Here is a 27,858-nt window from a genome sequence, read left to right as displayed (position 1 = left end):
ACATACCTGTAAATGTAGTTATAAACAATTCGGCAAACAATCCAAAATCAGCTGAGCTATAGATTCCACAAATATACAAAAACATTGCCAAATGTCATTAACAAAATAAAGCAACGCTCAGCTTACTCAGAACTCTGAGTGGCGGTGTATGGGTCAAAGAGAGCATATATTATAGAAGAGAGCACAAAAGCCACAGCAAAGATAGAGGCACACAGCTTAAACAAGCCTCCAACTATTATGGTTAGTGTTGTTGAGGTAGTGGAGGTTTCATTTCAAAGAACAAATCGTTTCGAAGAACAAATCTTAACCAAAATAAACGTAACAAGATTTTTTTATTAGTTTTTTTCAAATTTTAGTTAGCCCTAACTATTCAGAAAATACCAATACCGTTGATTCCACCATCTACGCCACCTTTCGATACATTTTGAGACTTCATGTAGCGGCAACACTGATTGGAGCATTTTTGAAAATTTTGCGCTCTCTTACGGCTAGCCGCGTTATCAATACATTCCACACACACTAGTTGGCTAGACTCACAATGCGCTGCCGACTTGTGTATGGATCGCTGATGGGCCACTTGCTAGCCAACGGCTTAATTCAGTTCACTAACGACCTGACAATGTGAAGGTTGTGTCTTTTGCCGTTTTGTTTGCGAATGTGTATCGTGAAATCGTGCAAATTGCGTGCTAACTTACTGAAGTGAAGACGCACGTTTGTTAAGTTGCGGAAAATCTAAGAAATAAAATTGTTGTTTTGGATACAATTGCAAAATAAATTTTCTAAAATATTATTAAAATTGTGTAACAAGTAAATTATGCAAAACTTTTTATTTGTGACAAGTGAAAGAAAATGTTTGGTTGCAAGTTTATAAAACTCGTTGTTAACTAAAATATAAATTTATGAAAATGTTGCTTTAAATTTATTGTGAACAAAATAAATCTTTTTAATTAAAGGTTTAAAGTGTGTTAAATCTTAAGGTATGGGAGTAAAAGGTCTCAACTTAGAAAAAGCATTTAGAAAAATGTTAGAAAATTAATCAGTAGTCTGTTCCTTCACCAAAATAGTTTATAAAAAATATTATTTTATGTGACTGGTTCACGATTTTAATATTTATAAAAAAATTTAGAATTTTTTGAACATTTAATTTTCTTGTAAAATACTTTTAAATCTATTGTAGTTTTTATAATTTTTTCTTACATTTCCACATTTTTTTAATATGCTTAGTTTTTTTTTTTGATTTGCTTAATATATTATAATATTTTCCTAACTCAGGCAAAATACTTTTTTTCATTTACTTAATTGGCATATATATATTTTTGGTTATATTAATTAAATTTTTTTTTTGTTTGTCAAAAATATTTTTTTTTTTTTAATAAAGCTTATATTTCCTCAAGTCCTATTTATGTGTTTATATTTGTTTATTCTCATTTTATTTAATTTTTGTATTTTTTAGTAATTAAAATTAATACAAAATAGTTCTAATGCTTTTTTAAATTTGAATTTTTTGAGTAAATATATTAAACATTTGTTTAAGTACTTTTTTTTTTGTTTATATTTTTTTTCAATTTATTTTATATTTTGTTGTTATAAAAAATTTTATTATTTTTTCTTTTTAATAAACTTTTACTTGTTGAAATTTAATTATATTTTATTTATTAATAACATTAAATTCAATATATTAAAAGCAAAAATTTATGAAAGGTTTTTTTTAATTTAACTGTTAAAATTATTTACTAACATGGTTAGCATAAACATTTTAAACTATTTTTAATCGAATTTTCGAAAAACAATACATAATTGTTAATTAAAAATATGTATAAATAGGTAATAAAAATTTAAGTATATATAAAAAAATTAGTTAATTAAAATAATTAATACTTTATCAATTTATATTTATTAATTAAAAAATTATTTTTTATTAATTAATTGCACAGTCTGTAAATGTGTTTCCTTTTTGTTTTAATAAAAATAACTTTTTTTTATTATTCTTATTTACTATTTTTTTATAAATAATTATTTGCTATTTACTTAATAGTGAATGGTTAGTTTTAAACAATAATTATTTCATTACTAATTATTATTTAATTATTTTAAATATAATAAAAAGTAGATACTTTAATGTTAAACAAATAAAAATAAATTTTTACCACCAAAAATAATTGCCGGCCACAAAATTTTGCTCGATAATTCAGCGAAAATAGAATTTACCGCACAAATTTTCAACCAATTTTGCTGTCAAACTTAATTGTCAACAAAATACACAAAACTACAATAACAAAAAAGCGATCAAACTAAAAATTGCCACATTTCGTCATCAGACCAAAAATTGCCGCATTGCAGCAGCAGCGTTTGCATGTAGGTAAGTGCTCACCAATTTACATTTGCATGAGTGTACCACTACATACAAGTACATACATTACAATTAATTTATATTTACTCACATGCATGTTTGTGCGTTTTCACAAGCCTGCGACTGCTAGGTGTGTAACTGTATGCGTTTTAAGCTTTGTGCACGCTAACAAATGAATGGAAAATGAAGACATGAACACCAGAAGCTAAAAAAAATAACAAAATTAAAGTGTCTCAAAAAAGGAAGAATAATGTAAAATAAGTTGTAGTAAATTTACGATTTTTCGCACGCGATGCGTTTGTGGGGGTGCCTTATGCCACAAGCCAAAAGCAGCGAACGCAAACAACACATTTACGCACATGTTTATAGTTGCAATTTGGTTATTAATTTGGATTTTGTTTTGTGCTTTTTTTTTATTTATTTTTGTTGTTTTTGGTTTCTGTTTTTGTTAAGCAAACAGCTTGAACTTTAATTACACTTTGAATGTCCAACAGTATATATACAAGCATACATACGTATACAGATATGTTTTTTATTTACTTCCGCCACTTACACTTTTTATTATTGTTGTTTGCCACCAGCTAACAATTTTTTCAAACTAAATTTCGTGCAAATCTTTTGGAAAGTGGATTTCACACGCCACCGAATTGCCATATATACATACACATATACATATATACATACACAAAAAACTAACGGCATATTTGCTCAAACACTCCACCAAAATAATTGCCCTTGAAGTTTAACCTACATTGGTGCCCTAATTTTGCAGCTTACTGTTATTTTTCCCCCTTTTTCTTTTTTGTTTCAAATTTTCACCACTTTGTTGACATCGAATATTGCTTTTTACTTTTCTCTATAACTCCTTAAATGAAGTTGTTCATCGCTTGTATTTTTCGAGACAATACCATGCGCTCTATTCATAAATCACCCAACAGCCAGACAGCAGAATTGTCCTGAAAACAAACAAAAGCATTTTGTCAATCGATTGACTTATGCTAGCGGCATGCCCACATAACGGTTGCTATGCCCTAATTCTACTCTGCCGAAAACACTTCACTTTTACCTCACACTCTCTTTTTACACACCTTGCTTTAGTAGTTTTTCGAGGTTCTACCACATTTTTGCTTTGATTTCTTAGGAAATTTCTCTTCATTTTCACCTTTACCCACTTTTTCACTAATTTCTAGTTTATTTGATTATTTTTGTCACTCTTTTGTATTGGAGAATTTACGTAGAAGCCCCAAAGTTAAAGCCCTCATAATATTCTTATATTGGTTTCATTCGTTTTTCAGTTTCTTTGCGCTTTTGCTTGTTGTGATTTTGTAACTATTTTCTATAGTTTCTTTTTCAAATTTTTTTCTTTTTGTTTTCTTAACCTTCGGCAGTATACTTTGGTTTATTTTTCTGTCTTTCTTATATTATTAGTTTTTGTTTTATCAGCTGTCGCAGCTTTATCGCTCTAACGACGCTTTGATAAGCGATTGCAACACAGGCATCGAAGTTGTCGAAATTTTTGCATTTCTATTTCTGCCCAGGTATAACTCTTATCTATACAAATTTTGTTACGTAGGGAGTTTCCTTTTTTTTGGATGGAAATTACCATTATACTTTTACATATTTAAAATTTTAGCAGCAGCAATTCTGGTGTAAATTGTAGTATTAAACCCAACCGATATCCAAACAATAAATGTTCTCTAATGCGAACGCCTCAAAAAAAAAAGAGTGAGTTTTTAAAGAGGTCAAAATATAAGCAATTGAGGAAAATCTGAAGATAGAGGTACTTTTATTAAAATTCAATAATAAAAATATACTAAAAAACAATTTCTCGTTAAAATACTGGTTTATTGGTCCATTGCCTTTACGACTCAATATTCAACCAATAAATGTACCACAAAACCTCAAACAGGAAATAGCGTATTTTTTAGATAACAATAATAATGGGAAATCTGTAAATAAAGGTTAAAATAAAAAATTGTATAAGAAATATACAATAATAAAAAATGGATAGATAGATCAATGTAATATCTACAAAGTCCGAACCGTTTTCTTAGAGACCAAATGAGTTTATTTTTTGTCTAGCGTTGAAACACGAAAATATAAAAATACCGTTATATTTCGATTAAACATATACAATACTTTCATTAATTTTTTAAGACATTTAATCACAAGCTTAACGAGGTTAAGTCCTGGCAATAATCCAAAATGTCATTTCGGAATAAATTCGAAATAATTTTGGGAAAATCCAAACAATTTGTAGCACAATTTATAGCGGTGGTTTCCTTTGAGTTTATTGTTTAAAAAGTTTATTTTCCATTATTATTTGACGCATTGTTTTAAAAATGGCAATTATTGAAACGAAAAAGTCTAAATCTGAAAATAAAAATGTTAAATAAATTTGTTTGCATTTTTAAGCACAATATTAAAAATTTTATAAGCATTTACATTTTATGACACTTTTATGCATTTCGAAATGTGGATATTAAAAAAAGCAATGAGCGCATTTTGTTTACCTGAAAGATATTTTGAGTTAATTAAAGCTGTGGCACAAATATTCATATTTGCTCAACATATTATAGTGTTGTGTTTTATAGTGAATTTCCTAGAGGGATAGCTATCAAACCAGCTGTTAAAGTAAACTCATGAGTTTGACATTCAAATTCCGTATATTTTGACGAGTTATCAAGTAAGTGGATGTACTTAAGAGTGTGCCCAGACTCCCTCGTATGCAGAAAAGAGTAGATACTGTCTGGTGCGGCTTTCTGCCGCCGTCATTAATCATTACACAGCTTTCTTCACGTTTTCAGCCTTAGGCAGATTAAGGCACTCTTTCTCTGCTTCTTATTAATGCCAATCATTTCTTACTTTCAATTAGTTGTCTGCCTAAACAAACTTATGTAATTGTCTTCAAAAATATACTTAAAAACAACATTCAACAATTTATAATGTTCCGAAATTATTGGCAATAATTTTTCTTCATTTTTCATGTACATTTACATTTACATATGTATGTTTGTATAACTCACCTTGAAAATGGCTATTTTTACAATTACAATATTGAAGGGAATTTTCGAATATATACACACAAACACAAAATGTGCAAGATTTTTAATTATCTTCATTATATTACATATTAAGCAAACAATTTGCCGCAGTTAAACAGAGTTAATCAACCACCCGCTAGCTGACTTACAAAATATTGTAGTTGCATGGACATTGGGGTGGGACTGAAAAATAGATTTTTTAGAATTTTTTGATTAAATTCAAACAAAAATTTCGCTAATATTCACTTCTTAAATACTTGAGTATTATATTCGTATTATTTCATATCAATTTGGCTTTTGATAATTACAAAATTTTTTTCGAAATTTTCAAAAAGATTTTTTCGAAGATTTGATTTTGATCTAAATTAGCAACATATAGCAATATAAGTTTGACTGAAAACTGTTACACACCATTGAAATGAAACAGAATGGTAGATTATGCCCATATTTTTCAATTTTTAATAACTACCTACTCTAATTAATAATATTATTTTACAAAAAGCCTAATTACAAAATTTCAAGACAAATATTTTAATTCTGGAGACTAACCATGCAAAATGGACAATTTACCTTTTACTTGTGAATTAACCAGAAAAAAAGTTTCCGAATAGCATTATTATATAATAAACTTTCAAAAACACTAAAATAAAATATTTACTCCAAACAATATAACCACCCTTATACATTGCTAATAATGAGTGTTAGTTGTTTATTGATTTATTTATTTCTTGATTTCCAAATTATTTTCATCAAATATTTTCGCTTTGTACAGACATTTAATTTGTTCGTAAAATTTTTTTATCATTTCATTTGTACTTATGTATTTATGTATATTTATATTATAAGGTATAAGGCGCTACCCATAAGATTTCAATCAGAAATGCTCTATCCCTTCAATGCTAATAATCAATTCACAAATATTAACAGATGTTTTGGTACTAGGCATGTCAATATTAGCGAGATTTCTTAAATTTGTGCGTTCGGGATTTCGGGATTTTTTACGGTTTGTTTGATTTTCCGCTAAAGCGACTTTAATATACCCTTTAGACGTATGATTATATTTCTAGCATGCCTTTTATCGTAATTTTACTACCCCAAAAAAAATTTCTGAAAAAATTATTATTTTAATTTTTTCCGTAAAAAAAATTATATGATATCTTATAATTACTTAAATTTGAATTTAAGTTAGGAGGCTTTCATACAAATTATAGAGAGAAAATCGTTTTTAATTAAATTTAAATTTCTTTTATAACCAATATGCTTACGTATGTATATGTAATTACACTTTTATTAAGTTATGCTAGTAATATATGATCCATTTTTTTTTAAGTTTAAGTTTTTTCTTTTAAATGGTGTTAAAACATGACTACTTATATTTTTATATAACAATTAGATTAACTTAAATGTTGCATAATTTAATTGTTTAGGTAGCGGAACTATTGTATTTAAAAAAATAAATAAAATATTTCAGCAATCCCGAAATTTTCAGTTTTCGTTATTGACAACACAAATGCTGTATTTTGGATTTACATGTGTTTATTTAATAAAAAACGTATTTAAAACAAAGTAGTTACAATATATCACCAAGCCCGAAATATTTGCGTTTTCAGGATTGACACTACTTATGTTGGATTTGCATGTGTTTATCTAGTAAAAATTGTTTAAGTAGCGTTAAGCAAAATATTTCATCGATCCCGAAATATTTGCGTTTTCGGGATTGTCAACACAAATTTCTATAATTACATTTAATGTATTTATGTGTAGAAATTTACAATCCTGCTGTGTTTGTGGCATTGATGCACTGATGATGCATTGTAATTTTGTTGTAAGCGTTGCCTAATTGAGCGGTAGAGCTAAGAAAAATTGCAAAAATTCAATATTGCCAATATATGACAATATATATTAGGGTGGGAAAAAACTATTTTTTTTTTCGCGTGACTTGACTCTGAAAAAGAATTTAGTTTTTTTTATACAAAAAAAAATATTTTTGTATATTATTAAAACTTATTTTTAATTTTTTGCAGCTGCTTCGATTTGCATGAACAGTAAAAAATTTTGATGAAAATAATTAAAATATTTTAAACTCGAAAAAAAAGTTCAAGAAAACGTAATTTAAAGTGTTATAAAAAAAAGGTTAAGTTTCCTTTTCAAAATATTGAAAAAGTGTTAAGTTTTTTTATAAGTTCTTTTTTTCAAAGTAAAAAAGATTAAGTAAAAAGTGAAAAATATATTTCTATTTAAAAAAAAATAGTGCGAATTAAAAAAGTGTGTGCAATATGTTAAAAAATATATAACTGCAAGTCAGTTCAAGCTAAAAGTAATTCGTCGAGTACCAGTAAATATTCAATATCTGAAGCTATTTGCAACACCTCTAATAACAGCACCATATTCACCATAGCACAATGTTGCCTGTTGCCTTGTTGCTGTATTTGACGCTATCGCTGGGACTGACCAACGGCGCCGTATTACCAGGTATGTTCGTCGAAAGGTTATTAAAAATACACATAAAAAATTTCAAAGAAATATTTAACAGACATCAATCTACACACACACACACACATTCACGCACACGCTTGCACGCACTGTTAAACAACAGGTGAGTTACAAGCAAATCGGACTAAGTCTTTATACTTAGCACTTGCCTCATTGTCAAGCTATGCAAGAGGAAAAATTTATAAAAACAACAAGAACAACACTTTGCACTTGTTGAGTGAGCTAGTTAGCGAGCAAAATCAGCACAGATCAAGAAAAATTAAAAAAAAAAACACGCATATACACATGTATACATACATTCACACATATTTATATATGTACTCACAGGCGTCCGTTTTATGTACTCACTTGCATTGCGCTAATGATCTGTTTGATTATATTTTCATTAGTGCCTGCATAACAACAGCTAGTGATTCAATTTGCCACAAAAATTTCAATAATTTCACTTTTGTTTATATTTCAAAATCGCATTAACCACTGTGCATGTGTTTCGAAAACACAAAGAAGACCTTGCCTATTGATGAAAATCTCTTTGTTGTATTTGCTTTTTGCTTTTGAATTTTTCTAAAGCGATTTTTTGTTTATTTTTTAAATTTTATTTCAGTTTTGTTTTTGGTTTTTTGACGTCACTAAATTCTAAATTCCTCGTAATCCGTCTACTGGCAATTGTTTTTGAACTCATTTGGCGAATTCTCATTTTCGTTTTCACTTTCGATAATTTATGTTAGCAGGTATTTAGATATGACAGGTTGTTTGAAAATATATGCCTCGATTTTAAATAATTATAAAAAATAAGCTTTAAAACTCAATTCAAATAATGTTGTAATTTTTTTTCTAAAAATGTATCAAAATCGGATGATAAATATTGAAATTAAAAAACTTTGGACCGCAGCGCCACCTAGCAAAATTTTTTATTTATTCTGTCAAAATTAGTTTAAAGGGTTATAGCTTCTTAGCCAGAAAAGTGCATGTTTTATAAACTTTTTTTTGAAGAGGCATCTTTTTTAATAATCGGTGATTCATTTTGAAAAATGTTTGATTCTTTTTATCTTGTCTGAAAAGGACTTCTTATCAGCCCGTCTTCAGAAGGAGCTGCAAAAACATTTATGGTGATGAGGAAGATTTTACTACTTAAGATTATCTTAAAATCAAAAACCAGAAAAAATATTATTACTACAGATTAATACAGATTACTGTCGAAACACTAGTCAAAATTTTGATTTTTGCCAAAATTTTGTGAAAAAAATTTAGGCTTCAAAATTTTTATGATTTTAGACAAATATTTAGACCTCAGAGTAGTTAAAAAAGAATTATTTTCAAAAATCGTATTCCTTCAATCATTATCTGAATACAATACTGAAACAAATATATCTAAGAGGATTTTGGAAGAATGTTCGGTCTAGTTTTTTTTTTTGAGAGATGTTCCACACCGGTTCTTATATTAGCATTTCGTGAAAAATTTCGTTTAAAGTTTTGGTAGCCGATTAAATGTACTACGGTTAAAATTTTGTTACAAATACGTTCATTTATCTGAAACTATTTGCCGGATCAAATTCACATTTTCGATGAATATTCTCAAGTATTTGTATATTGGTTATATAGGCAAAAACAAAAAATTGTTTTTTTTTTAAATTCGTAAGTGGCTTTAATATAAAATACCAGACAAGAGTTTAAATAAAAACCATTTTTCGGTACTAATGACCGAATTTCGTAAAATATTTTGTTTATTATTTTTATTTTTTTCACACTCTAAGTCTAAACCATTTAAGTAGCTACCCTTTTGAATATAATATATACATATATATAAATTTGTATGTATGTATGTATTTAAGTATGCAAACCCCATCAACCGCTGATTCATATATTTTTTCTTGTTGATTTCACCGCAAACTTTCTAGTTTCATTCATAAAAATACAGCAGCTCTCGGACTATACTTATGTATATTTGGGCATACGAGATACATAAATATGTTTAAATATAAATATGTTTAAATATAAATATGTTTACAGTTGTCTGTATGTGATGTTTTGTATGCGAACGCTCCGCTCTGAGCATATGATCTCTCAGCTGCTTCACTTTGCTTGCTTTTCACGTAAAATTATGAATATTTCATTAGTTCTTTTGTGCGCTTGAATATAAGCAAATAAGTAAATACATATATATACATTTAGTAAATACATAACGGTATACGCGCATAAGTCACATTGAACTTCATAATTCGAAACGAATTACCGGCGTTGTGTGTGGGCGTTTGCGAGTCACCAAAACTACTATATTTTTGTGCGTCTAATGCTGCGGCATGTTTGTATATATTGTATATTAACGCACAAATACCAAATACGTCTTTACATATTGATTTTTGGCATCGATTTCAACATTTACCGCGATCTATTATTTAATTTTGTTTACCAAACTTATCTTCTGCATTTGCTTCCGAGCATTTTCGCAGATTTCTTAGCGCTCCAACAACCTGAATTACTCTCACATTAACACAAATATGTATTTCACCATTCGCCATGAATCACCTAATGACTTTCACATCTTATTTTTTAAGCATTTGATACAGTTATATTTGCCTTCAATGCGCACTATTTCTCATAGTTTCTTATTTTCAAACAATTTTTTAGTAAATTTAGTTTCATTTGCTCATTTTCTTCGTTTTCCCGTCATACAGTCACCTGTTGTTGTTCCAAAGTCCATTGCTGGCGTCTAGCAACAGAGGCTTCTGTTGGTATTTTTGCTGCAAAATGGCAAACAGTTTGTACTAACTATCAGACAGCGGCGTCGTAAAGATATATGTCAATATTGCCTTTCTTAATTTTTTCGTCTTGAAAATGCATATCGCATGAATCATTTCGGATTTCCTAAGAAATTGAAATTGCCCTTGTTACTATCGGAATTTTATGTACATAGTGTAAAAATTTTCTTAGATATGCCTTACTATTCTGTTTCAGGTATTCGTTGCTAGACCTTTGTTAACTGATCTCAACTACTCAGATTATTTTTACTTCGAAAAGTTTTGCTTCTGTACTCATTCTTTTTGCAAGAAGATCGAAGTACTTTCGTTTGTAGAATACGAAACAAAACTTATTTCTGAAATCCGATGCTTGGAATTGTGAACTGAAATGTCCTTCAAGTGTATTTGAGAATTCCCCTCAGTAAATAAATCAGAGTCTACAGCGTCTAGCATAATGATCATTAAACTCGATGGAACACTGTAACACCTCTGTTTTAATTTTTAACATTTTATTTGCTATGATTAAATATTTCCTTCATTGGGGATGAATCACTCTTCAAGCATCTGATTAAGTGCATATACATGATATATGCCCTCACGGTTGCATGAGTGGCAAGCACTTGAGACCAGATGTATGAATTCATGTATGTATTTGGGTATTCAGTAAATCACTTATGCCCACGGAATGCATTATGCAGCACAGTTAAAAATAGAATTTGTTACGCATGCAGCGCTTAAGTTTGCTGCACATGAAAACAATACTGAAATCATGTTGAAAAAATTTAATAAAGGGCCATATAATGCATTATGATTCAGAAGCACATTAAATAATTAGGAAGAAGTTCATGTTTACATATACATAGAAAGTAGTAGTAGGAAAGAAACGACACAAAAATACATTTACAAGTGAATCCACGCATGCAAAACTCTGGTCGGTTTGTTCTAATTTTATATTAAGAAATTTTGAGTTTATACCAACGCTTAAACCAATACGCTTGATTAGGGCCCAACCAAAATAATTTCTGCTTCACTCACACATTCTTTTTAGTATTTTCAGTCGTAAGGCATTGACACCTTCTGACTTGATATTTGAGTATTAAGAGCAGAAAAAATCCCTAAGGATCATAACTGTCTCTAAGTCTAGCTGAGACCAATAAATGCGCAAAGTCTGTTGCCTCGTCGCACCTTCCACTATACACTACTTGCCCGTGTTATCACCACAAAAATTGCCGCGTGTGAACACAGACTAAGCAAGCATCTGTTTTGTGACTTTTGGTGCGTGTCTGACAGGGATGCGCCCAAATATAAAAAGCGATTGTTACAAGATATTGAGATCTCTTACTATCTCTCTAATATGAACAGGACGAGTTACTCGTATAAATAAATTTAACTTCTTGTTTTCGTCGTTAACTGAGCTGGTTGAACAAATCACATATGCAAAGTGTTCTCACTAGCTTTACGTAATGCTTTATGCAACCTAACTTCTATAAATTCTCAATAAGTAACTGCTCATATGGGTCTTTAGCAAATATAATATAAGATTTTGGACGCAATTAAAAAAGCACAATTTTTCTTAACAAAAATTTACTTAATATTCGTCAATGTATATTTTGTTCTTAAAACTTGTTGTAAAACATTCAAATTTCAATGCAAGCACAAATTCGCCTAAACTCATTTGGTTGTAAAGTAATCGACTACACATGGAATATAAGGCAACATGAATGGAAGCCAGTGGGTTTGCGTGAAGTATCCAATCAAAATGTTAATATAAGCTTTTAGCACTTAATTAATATACTTTTTGAAAAAATCAAAACAGTTAAAAATAAAAAAAAAAACATTCAAATATTAACCTTTTACTTTGTGTTAATTGTTGAAAAGATTTGTGCCCATAGTTTTTAACTGGTCATAAAAATAGCTTCCATAAAAATTCAACTTTAAACAAATTGTGTCATAAAAATCATAAAAGGCATTAAGTGTCATAAATGATTTAACAAAAATATTTTACTGACGCACAGATAACATTCAAATCGAAAAGATACTAAGCGGCAGAAAGAAATCCATAATAAAAAATAAAAACACAACAAAATGAGCAGAAAATAAAAAGATAGTAATATTAAGTATTTATAACTACGAATACGTATTAACAGACGTACCTGCATATATATATATATACAATTAATAAATAAGTGTCAATGTACTCAGATGACGTTAAAGCGAAAAGAACATAAGAAAAATATCTTTAATTGTTTTAAAATTTAAATGCTTTATTAAATAGACACAAAAAAATTATTTACCATAAAAAATAAAAGAAAATAAAAAAGCTTACAATAAAAAAAAATTTTAAAGTAACAATAAAATTAATAAGCATCTTTAAAAAAAATTATATAATTATCATTCTGTAATAAAATTATATACATAAATTTGAAATAGCTTTATACAAACAGCAAAATCATGGGCTGCTGGATGAGAAACAGTCTAATCTGCAAGCTTCGTATGTGTCACACTTATGCTGCCACTATCAGTCGCAAAAACAAACACACAAATCCGAAAAATCGAAGAAAACACTATTGAAACCGCAAGAAATTTTTCATACATATTTAAAAAAACTGCCAGCAAAATATACACTAAAAATAAATATGACATATATATGACTATATTTCAAATGACATAAAGCTAACTAATCATCGGTTTAGCTGTCTTATCAGCTAGCACTTAAATTAAATTTTGATGTCATTTTCATTTTTAATTTGCGATTTGTTAATGTGTATTATTGCTGTTTTCATAGAATTATGCTTAATAATAGTTTAACCCATTCAGGGATGTATTTTATTTACAGTATATTGTTCAACTACTTCTGCGAGTATATGACCAACTTTCATTCTTTACTTCTTTGCTCGCCATTTTTATTAACTTATACCAGTTTTGCTATCAAAATGTTTGCATGTGAAAGCAAAAGAAAAATAATCAATTGAATTTTATATTTATTTATAACAGTTTATGCGATTTATGCCAGTTTTTTATCATAAGCTAAAACAAAGTTATCCCGTTGAAGTTTATATTTTTATACCAGTTTATGTTTTTACACCAGTTATTTGTTCGACTGGAACTTAATATTTTAGCACTACTATCAAAAGTTTTGCAGGAGAAATCAAAATCCAGGTCATTGGACTAAATGTAATTGTTTTTATACCAGTTTAAGAATTTTAAACCAGCTTTTTGTTTGAATCACACTTAATATTTCAGATCTACTATCAATAATTTGGCAAGAGAACGCAAAAACAAAATGTACCCAAGTTCAATATTTGCTGATGCCCATATATGCTGTTTATACCAATTGTTTAATCGCTTAAATATTTCTTATATTTGTTTTATTATATTACATTTTGAAAACTGATTTTCCTAAAAAATTCTTGTTCTCCAGTTAGAGAGTTTAACTCAGCATAAAGCACTTAAAACTGTTATTAAGAAATAATCATTATTTTTGTCTTCGACCACTTGCACTGTTCACCGTTTTCTGTTCATAAATTATTATTTTCTAGCTTCCTAACAACAATATAATCATAGATTTTTGAGTTATTAATTTGCAACGTTTGAAAGCAAAATATCACTTCTCTCTTTTTCTCAGAAATAAAAAAAAGCCAGACAGTTCGATCAACAACCTAATAACTTTCGAACATCGGCGTTCATTAACCTCAGACTAAAATATACTTGTGAAAAAAGTCACCAAACATAAGCAATAAAATTAACATAAACATACATATATATTTGTACATAGTATAGTATATAAATTTGCATATCACAAAAATTATGACATACAAATTTGCTACAAAAATATCATAAATTGTGCGCACCAACCGGCGTTTTTATCGCTACTCATTTTTGCCGCCGCTACAGAAAAGCCCATAATACGATAATATCACAACTTTAGCTAAAGCGTGCGAGTTAGAAACTGGCTAAAGCGAAGCAAGTGAAGCTTAATTAAAAACATATAAAACGAATTCTTTTGCTGATTCTTTCTTCTATCATATTTTCTTTAATCTCCCAACTTCCTGTCTAATGCTATGGATTTCGCGACATTGACAATATAAAAGCTAAATATTTCATATAGCAACATATAATATTTACAACAATTTTTTTAGAATTAATCATCTACTTTGTATGTGATTCGCATAACAAATGTTTAGTTGAATTTTATCGCTATTTAATGTGTGAATTTGGCAAAAACTATTTTTGTTCCAACTTTAACGCAAACATGCTTCCTTCCGGTCGTGCTTCAAATGCTTTCACTATGTTCGTTTAAATTTTTTATTAATTTTCATTAATATATGTTTATGTTTATACATACAAGTACATATGTTAGATCCTGGTGTATGACTTTAACAAACTAAACCACCGGAAGTGCTAGCCTAGAAACTGACATTATTATTTGTTTACTAAATTAAATTTCCAAATTATCGCATTATTAGAGTGCAGACCGTGTTTTAACTAAACCGCTAACTCTGAACAACTCTGGTTATTCATAAGCGATTCATAATAAGCTATAATTTTACTAACTTAAAATTTGGATTTTCTTTGAAGAGGACCCAGTTCAGGGTATAAAAAGTGACTTCGACTGTAAGGCTGCTTAGCTTCATGAAAAGCTACTTAGTTCTATATGGAAAACTTTTTTATTTGATGAGATATCTTTACGAAATTTGGTATTGTATATTCTCTAAAGCAACGCTACGATATGCGAAGAAAATTTTCAAATAGAACAACTATTGCATATAGCTGTGATACGAACTGAATTATCACAATCTATTTATTGTATGGAAAACTTTTTTATTTGAGAAATTATTTGCACGAAATTTAGCATACATTTTTGTCAAAGGCATCGTAATTAACACGACATGAGTAAAAACCAAACGTTTGAATCATCACAAGCCCGATCTGGCCTTTCTATTACAATATACTCTCACCTGAAAGTATGCGCTAAATAATTGCAATTTTCCATGAAATTCCACAGTATCAGCTGTGTCTGTTACAAATTTAATTAGCATTTCGTAAAGTATACACGTGCTGAAGCACATTCCATCGCAAAAAAATGCAAAACCGATATTTACGTACAAAACATAAAAATGAAGTCCGCAACTGTGCCGCATTCCAACGACGTGATGAATTTTCCAGAATTTCATTTTCTATGGCAATAACTTTACGCTTTCTTTTTATTTTTTATCACTTTATTTTCATTTTTGCTTTTGTTTGCAATTGAAAATAAATTCTTAACATTAACTCCGCTTAAATGAGCTATCAGTTCCAGTGCAGTAAAATAAACAGCTGAGTACTCACAGCTGAGGAGTGTATGAGGTGAGTTACGTAGGTGATGCATTGCGCAATATGTGCCTGGTGTGAGTAACCGCCTATCAACGAGTCTGCGCGTCTCATTGGTATATGAAGCAAAGGTTTAAAACACTTGTCAGTGAGTTTGGCATATTGAAAATTTTTTTTTAAATTTTTTTAAATATATTTCTTTAACTTCTTCTGGTCAATAATACTTTAAATTTATATTAAAAGGATTATCTTATCTTTATATGTATAATATACATATACTATTTTGTGCACCCCAAACGCTTAACAAGCTCGACCTGGCATGCGTGTTTTATCCCAAGGTCACACTTCTGCTGACAATGTGGACCCCCCAAGGCCTTCCACAAAATCCATTAACTCTTCAAATTAGGCTGAAAACTTGTTGACACTTTTTATTTGTATACCCTGAACAGGATATATTAAGTTTGCCACGAAGTTTGTTACACCCAAAAGGTAGACCCTATAAAATATATATATATTAATGATCAGCATAATGGGCTGAGTCCATTCAGCCATGTCTGCCCGTCTGTCCATTTGTATGAATATACGCAAACTACACTCCCTCAGTTTTTCAGAGATCTGAAATTTTTTGCCTGTAATCTGTAATCTCCGAAGAAATTATTTAGGTCAACTGCCATTAAAACTTATCGATCAAAGTCAAGTTCTTGAAGGGAAATTTTTTTATTTGACGAGATATCTTCACGAAATTTAATGTGCATTATCACCCAAGACAACGCTACAATCAGCGAACAAATTGTGCAAACCGGAACACTCTAGCTTATAGCTGTCATACAAACTGACCGATCAAAATCAAGTTCTTGTATGGAATCTTTTGGATTTGTAAAGGGTATTATAGCTTCGGTGCAGCCGAAGTTAAGCTTTTTTCTTGTTTTTTTCAACTTTTCTTTAATAGCATATGATTTTGTTTATACGCCTCCAACAACCAGTTGCATAGTTAAATCTTTCATTGCATTCTTTTCTCTTTATCGCACGTCTTTACTAAATAAATCCAGTTCGCTTAATATAATATCTCACTCTCTATTTAAATTACAAATATCTCTCTCTGCTCTTATCAGCTTTTACGATAAACAAAAATGTAAAAAGACGCTTTTGAAGAAAGTTGAGTAAATAAAGTGGAGTAAAACAAATAGTAGAGATAGCACATTTCAAGGTTAGGGCTATCTGCGCAGTATGAGTGTGAACATTCCTTTTATGTATGTATGTGTGTATATGTGAATTCAAGTGCAAAATGTCATGAAATTGCAAATCAGAAATATATATGCATATTTGCAGATATTTTTATTGTATTTACATTTTGCACACCTAAAGATACATATCGCGCTAAAATTCCCTCCAGTGACAAACAAAACTTTGGGCATTGCCACTTAATGCTGAAGTGCTCATTTTTTGCTATGATAAAGTAATAATTTTTTTTTTTTTATTTGCACATATTATTAACAAAATTTTGTTTAGCATTATGTAGCTATTTTGTACGTCATCCGTCAACTGTTTTTTTTTTTTTATTAATATATGCATGCGTACCCGTCATGTTAGCTTACGTGTACTTGACGCTTGTCAAATTAGACTAATTTATCGGCCAAGCCGATTGATCGAAATTAAATTTAAAAAAATAAAAGGTTAAAAAAAAAGTTTCCAAAAAAATATAACTTTTATCAAAAACTATTTTTGTGCTGTCCTAATTAACCAAACGAGACAGACAGCTAGACGATTCGATATATAATAGGCCTTTCGCATACTTGTTTTGGTTTTATTATAAGTTTTAAAAATAAAAACAAAAAAAAAAAGCTCGAACTTCAACTACACCAAAGCAACAATGCTCTTCACAGGTGCATTTCATATAGCACAAAAAAGGTATAAACAGATTTTTGTCTGTATTTGGTTCGCTTAATTTTTATGATAGTTATATGGTACAGTGGTCCGATATCTTTTCCTACCAAAAGTAAGGTTAGTAATGTTCGAAGGTTAGATTTACCATAGTAGAGATCTCCGAGATACTTTTAAAGGTAAAGGTTTTAAAATTTGTGTGACCAAAATATATGTAGTATATCTGTTTCTACCCATTTGTTCTTATTTACTACTTTTTAGTGGAAAAGAGAGGGAGTTTGCTTTCAAGTCTATATATAGACATACCAATGTACTTTTTCAATGCCAAGAGTAATGACAAATTACAACATTGTTAACTTTGACTATGTAAATATATTTACACACTATTACATACTTCTGTACATACATATGTCTCATATGTGTACACAAAGCCAATGTGTTGCGCCACTGAAGGTGAATAAAACAGCAAAAAAAACTGTAAATTACAAATAATCTCTGAAAAATTTCCTAGACAAGTTGGGAGATAACAAAATTATGGCATTCAAAGAGTATACAATGTAAGAAAGATATCAAAGAATAATAAACTTGAAATGACAAAAACCAGCCTTAACAAAATTACATAGATATATACATAAGTAAAACTCGTCTGGGGGACATTCACCATAAAGCTGAAAAACGTCTAAAAATGGTAGAATAAAAAATAATTTAACGACTTAAGAATCTTACATAAATATTAACTAGAATTCTATAAACATGGGAACCTCGAAAAATTCTTGTAAATTACAGCTCTGGTGAATAAAGTCAAAACAATTCTCACTATGAGTATTAAGGTACATTCAAACAAAGTGACACAAGTTCGATAACATTTCGTTGAATATTATTTTTTATAAAATAACTTTATTCTTCGTTACATGCTCTAACGTCCGTGAAATAATGAACAGATACAACAGCTCGTAGAACAAGTTGTTGGTAGTCAGTTTTGGCGAGACCTTTAAAAGAGAATCATAATCCAGTAGCTCATGGAACAAGTTGTTTCAAGATAATTTGGCGATAATTTTTTTAGAGAACCTCAATTTAAATATATTTTAAACCCCTTTAATTTTAATATAAACATCAAAGTTAAAAAGAAGCGAAAGACCTCATTGTCATACCCGAATTGGCGTTAATTCCAAAAAGTTGAATTAATATACGAATCAAATTTGCCTTGAAAACATTATTAACCTATTTTGTAAAACATTGCTTGGATTAAGCGCAGCCCATAGGGTTTAGTTCTTTACAATAAAGCTGAAGCGTCTTCCACGTGAGTTGTAACCCATCTAAATTGCATAACTCCTTCATTTTCTCTTCTTCTTAAGATGCTATTACCTAACTCTCAAGTTTTCACCCAGTTTGTAGACAATTCACCTCCACTTGAACGGGATGTAAACATTCACCTTAATCGTGACTATCTTGCCACATTCTGTTTGTTTCAAGTCTACGAATTTTACACACGTGTGTGTATAGTCTTATGCTTTGTTTGTTATTTTATCACGTGAGGGTCGGGTTTTGTTTTAACATATTGTTATCAGTATGTTTGAATATTGAATATTGTTATTATAAAATAAGAAGCAAATAGTTTTCTTCTTAGGATTTTTTTACAAAATACATTTAGAATTTATTTAATAAGCCCAATGGTATTTAAAATTAAGAAGACATTGCTTTATGAATTCCACTAAATATATTTATTTATTTTAGTTAAATTATACAAAAAATGTTCCTTTTTTCTTTTTATCTAAGCTTTTCAACTAATTATTTTTGTTTCTAATTTATTAACAACTTCCAAGTGTCAACACTTCAAAAGTTTTCTTTATTGATTTTGCAATCAATTTCAGTTACTCATCTTCTGAGCCGGTACCGCACTTTAGTATTGTCATCACTGGGGACTCTCAATAACACGTTCGCTTCCTCATTTTTACTATCTGCTTATTTATAGTAAATTTTATCGCTGTTTACGCACTTGGAGTGTTGGCTTTGGCATTTAATAACAATAAATTTTCTTGTTACACTTCACTTATTTATTTATTAATTTAATAACGATTGTCAAGTTGCGCCTTACTATATGTATTTATGTACATACTTATGAATATATGAATATATATTTGTATATATATTTATATGTTACTCTTGCTGTAAGGTAGTTAGACTTTGATTACTTTATAAAAAGGCCCACAGTAATGTTAGTTTTTTATTAAATAGAAAAATATTTATTAAAAGTAAACTTCGGGCTTATTTATAAGCTTTGTTGTTGGTTTCAAAATAATAGATAATGTTGCCAAGTTTGCATATATATAATTAACGATATTTTTAATTATAATGCGACTTGAAGTTTGTTTAATATCGCTATATAATATGGAGTACGTCACCGATGAAAATTCTGAGCAAAGACACGCACCTATGTACCTATTGGAGAACTCAGTAACTTCAGCAACTCCAAACTAACTTCACAACTTAGGATTGCAGCCTATCGCAATTCAACGAGGTTAGCTACAAAATATTACGAAACTGTACTCCTACAATAATACAATAAGATTAAGAAATTACTTTTTTATAAAGAAAACTTTACTCCTTATATGAGTTTAAGATATTACTTTTTATAAAAGTTTATTGTTTCGAGGACATTTTTTTAATATATAGATATCTGTTCCTTTATTTGCAGTATCTGTATTATAAATTTGTTACAATGCTCATTTATAGATGTTAATATGCTTTAGACCCGTTCTATTTATATATTGTATACCCAGTTTAGATATCTGCCTAGAAAAAAATCAGTTTTTATTTTCTGCGTTAAATATCGCAGAGAAATAATGAGTTGCCTACATTTAGGAGCACTGATGTTTATTTCAGATACACACCTGCGTATGTAGCCAAGTCACATACCTATAGTTATGATTTTATGATAAAACAGCCGAAATTTTTATATTTTGGTAAACTTTTTTTAATGAGTAAAAATTATAAAACAAGTTCTAATAAAAAATTTAAGCGAATTCAAAATTGTATTTATATTCAAATACACAAAGCTTTTCCTAAAAATATCTGACAGCCGCGCTTTCTATGAATTGTTATATACTACTGTTACTTCTTACTCACATTTGCTTTAGTGTTGACAGCACTTTACTAATCAAGTACTTCCTATTAGCTTCTTAAAACTAACGAATTCGTAATCATTTACAATTTGTACATTTATACATATTTTTTACATACCCCAATTAATTTAATCTACATGAGTGTGGAAGGTCGCTGTACTTTGCAAAATTTGAAGAATATGATAAGATAATATTGTAGACGTTTATATATATTGTATATAATCCTTCAATACTATACGAATGCTACTTAAAATTCGTATTATTCGAAATTCCTTTCCCACGTGGAATGTGATCAACCTGGTTCATAAACTTATTTAAAGTTAACATTCATTATTTATAAGACCTCATAAATTAGCTACAATTGTAATCAGTGGCGTACGAATTTTGAAAATAACACATTTAAGGGGCACAATAATTTAACGAGTTGTATGTAATACAACAATAAATGGAATAGATAGAGAAAAAGAAAGTTGACTCAAACAAAAAGCATTACAACCAAGTCCAAATCACTCTACCTAGTATCTGAGAGCTTCCATCAGGGCATTTCCTTAATGGAGAAGCGCTACCAAGGTAAGTGGAGCGCAGAAATACTAGCAAATTATTGTTGGAGATTAAAAAAAAATCCAGAAGCCAAATATTCACGAAAATCATAAGTATGTTTTCTATATTAAGCAATAAGTTCTCTAAATGTAGCTGATATTTGTACTGCTTGAAAAATTTATGTTTTAATGTCACCAGAAAACCTAACGTTCTTTTTTCTTAGTGACCCTAGTATATTGAAAATGTTATGTAAGAATTATGATGTTTTCATTTGACAAAAAAATATAAAATATTGCTAACCGGTGTTATCAAAAAGTGGAAAAAATGTTACGATATGTATTATATTGACAAATTTATGACTAGACTACGAAAAAATTATTACATACCTTAATTTGGTTTTAGTTGGAGCATATTGTTTTGTGTTTTTATGGCTTGTCGTAATGTTGATAAAGTCTGTTGTTTGTACTTTGATTTGTCTGATACTCAAATATGGCACCGATTACTGTTATTTTTATGTTTCGTGTGTTTATTTTTTTAAGTAAAAGATTGGCGTATTCTTAAGCAAATAATAAACAACGATGCTATTTTTTTAATTTCTTTCTTTGTTTTAATATTTCTATTATTTTTTATATATATTCAATTTTTATATTTTAGATTTTATTAATAACAATATATTTATTTTGAGCCGCTTTGACATAGAATTTTGTAAATTGAATAGATGCCATATTGTATGAGTAACATTAATTAGAGCCTTTCAGAATATGCAATTGAACATTCGTGTATTTTCTTTATGCAAAAGTGCATTCATATATAAAATAAATTTAAAAAGTAATTATAAAAGTTTTATATCAGCGAATTTTTTTTTTCACAAAAAATATATTTTTATGAAATGGTTTAGGTATATTGCGTAAAAGGGTAGTATTTATTTTGAAAAAATAATTGAATTATATTTTTAAATTAAATGTTTTTTTATTTGTAGTTTTGAATTAAATTTAAAAAACAGTTTTAATTTGATTAATATTTTTTTTATTAGTTTTAATTAATATGTTTTTTTTTTTTTGTTTATTAATTTAACTAATTTTTTTCCTCAAAATAGTAAATTAACTTGCTTTTACACCTATAAATTATAATTTATGCCTTCATAACTCAGTTTGAATGCTTTTTGAACTCAGCATATTGAAATATTATAGTAGAAGGAAATAAAATGAACTTTAATTGATCTTCTAGTAATTTCATTCAAATTACTAAACTTTTAACACTTGCTCACATAAATCAGTACGCGTTAATGTCTCTGAAATAGATTACTAATGCTTCTCGCTGATAGCTTGTCGCATTTCCATTTGGTCATTTATCAATCCTTTTAAATTTTTGTTTATTTTTACTTTTTATTATATGCACACGCCTTAAGTTTGAAATTGGTCTGAGACTTATAAATATTTATTGCTAAATTAACATAGATTATATAGTTAGACAAAAATTGACACAGACACACTAATAAATGACACTAAAACCACTAATGGCTGTTGACAACTTTCATAAAGCGGAAAACATGTGTAAGCAAAATATCTTCTATAGCCCCTTACCTATTGTATAGCGAAAACACTAGACTCTTTTAGCAACTTTTATTTATGGCAGATTAAGTGCATGATTAACGCTAAACTTTGGAAGATTTTATTGTTTAGAATTTGAAAAATTGTTTTCAACGGCAAATAAAGAAAGTTCAATAACTTTTTTTGTCTGAACAAAAAACCTATAATTTTTTTTATCTTTTAATATGTATTTTTACATGATTCCATGTAAAAAATTCATTTATTAAAGAAAAAATTTAAATTTCTAATTCTTTGCTTTATTAACGACTAACCTTTATTTTGGTTAGGTTAAGTTTTCTGAAGGTTTACAAAAATGGATATCTCAATTAAAACGAAATTTTATTTATAAAAGGTTTTAAAGCTTTAAATTTTAGAAAAAATATATCAAAAATGTTAAACAAATTAAGACATTTTAAAATTTATTTCTTCGAAATTACAAAATAGTATCTACTTAGTTCAAAAAATTTCAAAGCACTGAATTTGATAATGTTTTTTAATTTAAAAACTATTAACTACTATTTCTTTTTTTTTTTTGGAAAAATATCAACTACTGCTGTCTTTTTGATCGGAAAATACGTGCTTATAAAACAAGTTTTTACACTTTTTGTTAAAAACTACTTTTATTATAAAAAATAATTGTATTTATAATTTATTAACAGTAAGCAACATTCTAAAAAATCGTATATATTTTTTTATTTAAAACTAATACATTTTATCAGTTTCATATTTTGAAAAAAATAGTGTATTTTTTGATATAAAAATACTTTTTTTTTTTGCTGAGCAGGGTATATAAAGCTTACCACGTTGTCTGCAACACCCTAAAGGCAACGTCAGATGCCCTATAATTTATGTATATAAATTATTAGTATGACGAGCTGCGTTCATTTAGCCATGTCTGTCTGTTTGGCCGTCCTTCGTCCATTCGTCTGTGTATAGGCGAACCAGTCCCTCAGTTTATGAGAAATCGATCTGAAATTTTGCACTCGTCTCTGCCTGCCCAAGAAGTTGCCCCATTGTCTGAAACGCCGCTGCTCATTGTTCACGCATATAAATAATATTTTTTTGAACTTATTTTTCGAAAATTAAAATAGCAATTGAAAAAAATTATTTATTTTAAAACACATGGTTTTCCTAAAAGTTTTCAAAATAAAAAAAAAAAAAAAATTTAATAATAACTGCATTTTTTGGAATGAATAAAAAAATATTAATCTTTGTATATTAATACGATACAAAACCAAAAATTAAAAAAAAAATATTAATTTTATTAAAGTAATACATGTTTATGATATTATATTTATATTATATTATAGTGCAAAAATGTGATTGAAAAAAAAAATAAAACACTATTTGTATTTCAGAAAAAAAAATACAAAAAATATTATTATTTGTATGTATGCAAAAGCACTCCCCCAACAAATCTTAATTAAATCGCTCTAAATTCCATTAAAGTATAAAATTTTTAGATAGAAATCAGTAAGGAGTGATCAGCTGACTCAGCAACTTCAATTTGCATTTATTGTCGACTTAATTATACAATCGTTGTAAACATGTACATACGCACATATATATGTATAATTATATATATGCTCCCATTGCTCCTGCTACTTGCAAATTATCTCCACAATGAGTCCGCTTCTTCTTATTTCAACAGCTCGCCACACTCCAATAAATAAATGATTAATGACAGCTGCATTATTGTAGCAACAACTTTATTTTCACTGCTTAATAACTAGCAGTGGACACATATGTTTGTATGTGTAGGTATGACGAGGCGTTTAGTAAAATAAATATATATATTTTTTTGTTTTTTTGCAAAATTATAGTTTATGAAAAGTGATACAGAAAGCAAGAAACTCATTAAGTTGTCGTTAAGTTGTAGTGCAAGCTATAGTGGACTCTAGATATTTGGAACAACGTTTATTTTAATTTAAAATTTTAAAAAATGACTATAAATTTTATTTATTTAATATGATATCAACAACTAAGCATAAAGACTATTATATAAAAAAAAATTAAATTAGTATATCTAGTAACAACTGTGCTTTAATGACGCAGCTGTTTAGTTAGCAGTCCAAATAACATCAATCCAGCCTTTACAATTTTTTTTTGTCTAGTGCTTTATTATTTTTATACATTTTCGGTTATGTTTTAGTTGCGTTGAATTTTGTTGAGTCATAGCTTGTGCTCGACGCTTGCTGGAAACTGCGGACCACCCATACACAGTTGTACCACAACTAATACTGCGCTTGGTAACTTAGTCTAACTTTTATACATACTTTCTTACAAACCTACCTATATACATATGTAAACATATACATATATTAATGCTTGCGCTTAATCCGTAAACCAATTCACGTGATTTATTAATTAGCTAGGCAATTTAGCGTGTGACCACTACTATCGTGGCAAATATGGAAGCGAGACAGAGGCCAAAATAATTACATACGAGCATTACGTCCAGCAGTTCGGCCACCCGGCGTCATAATAACTACTTTTTTAATTGAGCGGTTTTTTAACCTTTAGGGTAGACGTAGTAGAAATTAAAATGGATAGGCGGGGATTAATATGATTCATGATAGGTAAATATAAGTCGATATACAATATGCATGTATGTATGTATGTATATATATAACAGTAATGTTATTCGATAAAAAAATGTTTTTGCTTGTTTTTTGGTTTAATTAAGTTTAATTAGTGGCTTAAATACATATTGCGACTTGAGAGTTGTATTTTAGATTGCAAAAACTATAACTATTAATTTTGGTCATACCTTTAAACACGATACAAGTTCACAATTATTGCGTATTTCAGTATTTTTTGTAGATACATATGCAATAAAGTCAGAATAAATAACATTAAATACGTCGTAAGCCACATACATACATTTAATTATGTAATGTTGTGAAACAGGATTGCCACCTGTTCCAAAAACTAAACTAAAATCAATGAAAAGTGCTTGAGAAGCATAAGACGTTTGAAACAGCCTTCTGGAAATGCACTTGAGCATTTTTTAACCCAAATAAATTTTTTTTAGAGCTGCCACCTCCAAAAAAGTTAAAATTGATGGTATTATTAATTGTTTAATAAACTCAAGATGTTGTTTTTGTATATGGAATTATTTTAATTCTGATATATAATTTATATTTAGTACAGAGTTGCCATAATGAAGTAATTCCTAGTAAGCTAATTTTTAATAAAATTTGTGACAAACTAATAAAACTCATAAAATATTACTAACAACAACCTGAGACTTCGTTCTAAAAATTTTATTTCAATAATTTTCAACCCCCAAACACACTTTAAAGTACTTCAGTATCATTCACTTAATTCACTTATTCTTTCTCTGCCTTGTCTACTAAAATTATTTGGTATTAACTTTCTGTTATAGCCAATTAAAATGTCATGAGCCGTAAGCTTACATATTTTGCTGGCAAACAACTGAAGTTAAGTTGTAGCCGTGCAAGAAGAGGCTGATCCCAAAATACAGCATAAAATATAAAGCGTTGAAAATCCACAAAATAACAGCAATGACAGCAAAATTAATGACTGTCTTGACGTTTAAAATCGTTCTTGATAAACTCAAAACACAACCACAATGGGTGTTGCAAACTGCCGTGAGGGCAAAGTTCCGTTAAGATGTTGCAGAGAGTTGATTGGCTAGCTTAATTTTGCTAGGATTTAGTAAATAAAATAAGCTTGTGGAGATTTAACTAAAAAATTTCCAGATGTAGGTGTACCTGTACTATGCTGTACTTATGCAACATGCAGTGGTCCTGCATTTATACTATTAATTAAATACTTTTTTTAATCGTATTGCTGGTTGATCCCATTAGCATTACTTTGAACATTACCACTTATTATTTTGATACCAAATATTAACAGAAGCACCAATGTGCATTTTATACTACTAGTAACATTACTATAAGTTTTCTCCATCAAGGCTATCATTACTATTTCTAAAATACACTGCTGCATTACTGCCTGCACTATTTTTTTTAGCAAATCCATTTGTAATGAGTTAAGCTTCTCAATTTCACTATTTTTCATTTTTCTTGTTCATCTAATTCTTAAGCTCTCTCAATGACTTGCAATATTCTGTATTATGTCAAAAATTATAATTACCATTACCATTACAATTACTTTGTCTATTACAATGACTTTTTTAATTGTCTAATATAATTACATTTACGATTACAATTACTTAAATACTTGTCCATTATATTTACCATTACATAGAGAATTTTTCTTACATTTTCTTAAATACTTGCAAATTTTTTTATAATTACATTAAAAATTCGAATTACCATAACCATTACAATTACGTTTACTTAAATACCTTTACCATATTTGGTTATATAATTACCTAGACCATTAAAATTACCATTACTTTTAAACTAAGTATTTCCATTACATTTCAGAATTTCTAATTAATTCCATTATACTCGCAACTAGTTCAATATCTCGTATTAACAAACAATAACCTTAGCCATTACTTTTGCAGGCAATATTAAATTTACAACAATCACTTTAATTATTTTAATAATATTAAAATTGCCACCTTGCCATTATTATTGTCTACTTTTGCAACACTCTACATTGCACAGTAGTATAATGACTAATACCTCAAAAATGATACAATAACGCAAAATAAAAATTGCAGAAAAAATTATAAAAAAAATTATAAATTTCCTAAGTAAACAAATGATACTAAAGTAATAGCCGAAAATTTATATAAACAGCTAGAAGACGGATTAAAAGCCTGTATAAAAGCAAAACTAATACACTAAAAAG

At 28.7% G+C, this 27,858-nt stretch overlaps 1 protein-coding gene across 14 annotated transcripts in view; it reads left to right on the top strand.

Moving 5' to 3' along the window:
• Window positions 1-513: 513 nt before the first annotated feature.
• Rcd2 (Reduction in Cnn dots 2) overlaps window positions 514-27,858 on the top strand; it is a 205,692-nt gene continuing 178,347 nt past the window's right edge. For 2 of the 14 annotated variants that reach the window (XM_070110994.1, XM_070110992.1), the window contains exons 1-4: window positions 578-977; window positions 2,108-2,359; window positions 7,419-7,866; window positions 7,928-7,990. Coding sequence is in view for 7 of the 14 variants with exons in the window: in XM_070110991.1 (XP_069967092.1) it covers window positions 7,797-7,866 (70 nt within the window). In the remaining 7 variants the exon portion in view is untranslated. Of the gene's footprint in view, window positions 978-2,107; window positions 2,360-7,418; window positions 7,867-7,927; window positions 7,991-27,858 lie in introns of all 14 variants that reach the window. The other 12 variants (XR_011396834.1, XR_011396833.1, XM_070110995.1 and 9 more) reach the window with 10 other exon arrangements.

Source organism: Bactrocera oleae, chromosome 6 (assembly GCF_042242935.1).
Source record: "Bactrocera oleae isolate idBacOlea1 chromosome 6, idBacOlea1, whole genome shotgun sequence".
Lineage (NCBI taxonomy): Eukaryota > Metazoa > Arthropoda > Insecta > Diptera > Tephritidae > Bactrocera > Bactrocera oleae.
Note: the sequence above shows the minus strand (reverse complement) of the source record. Positions and strands in the feature narration are given on the sequence as shown.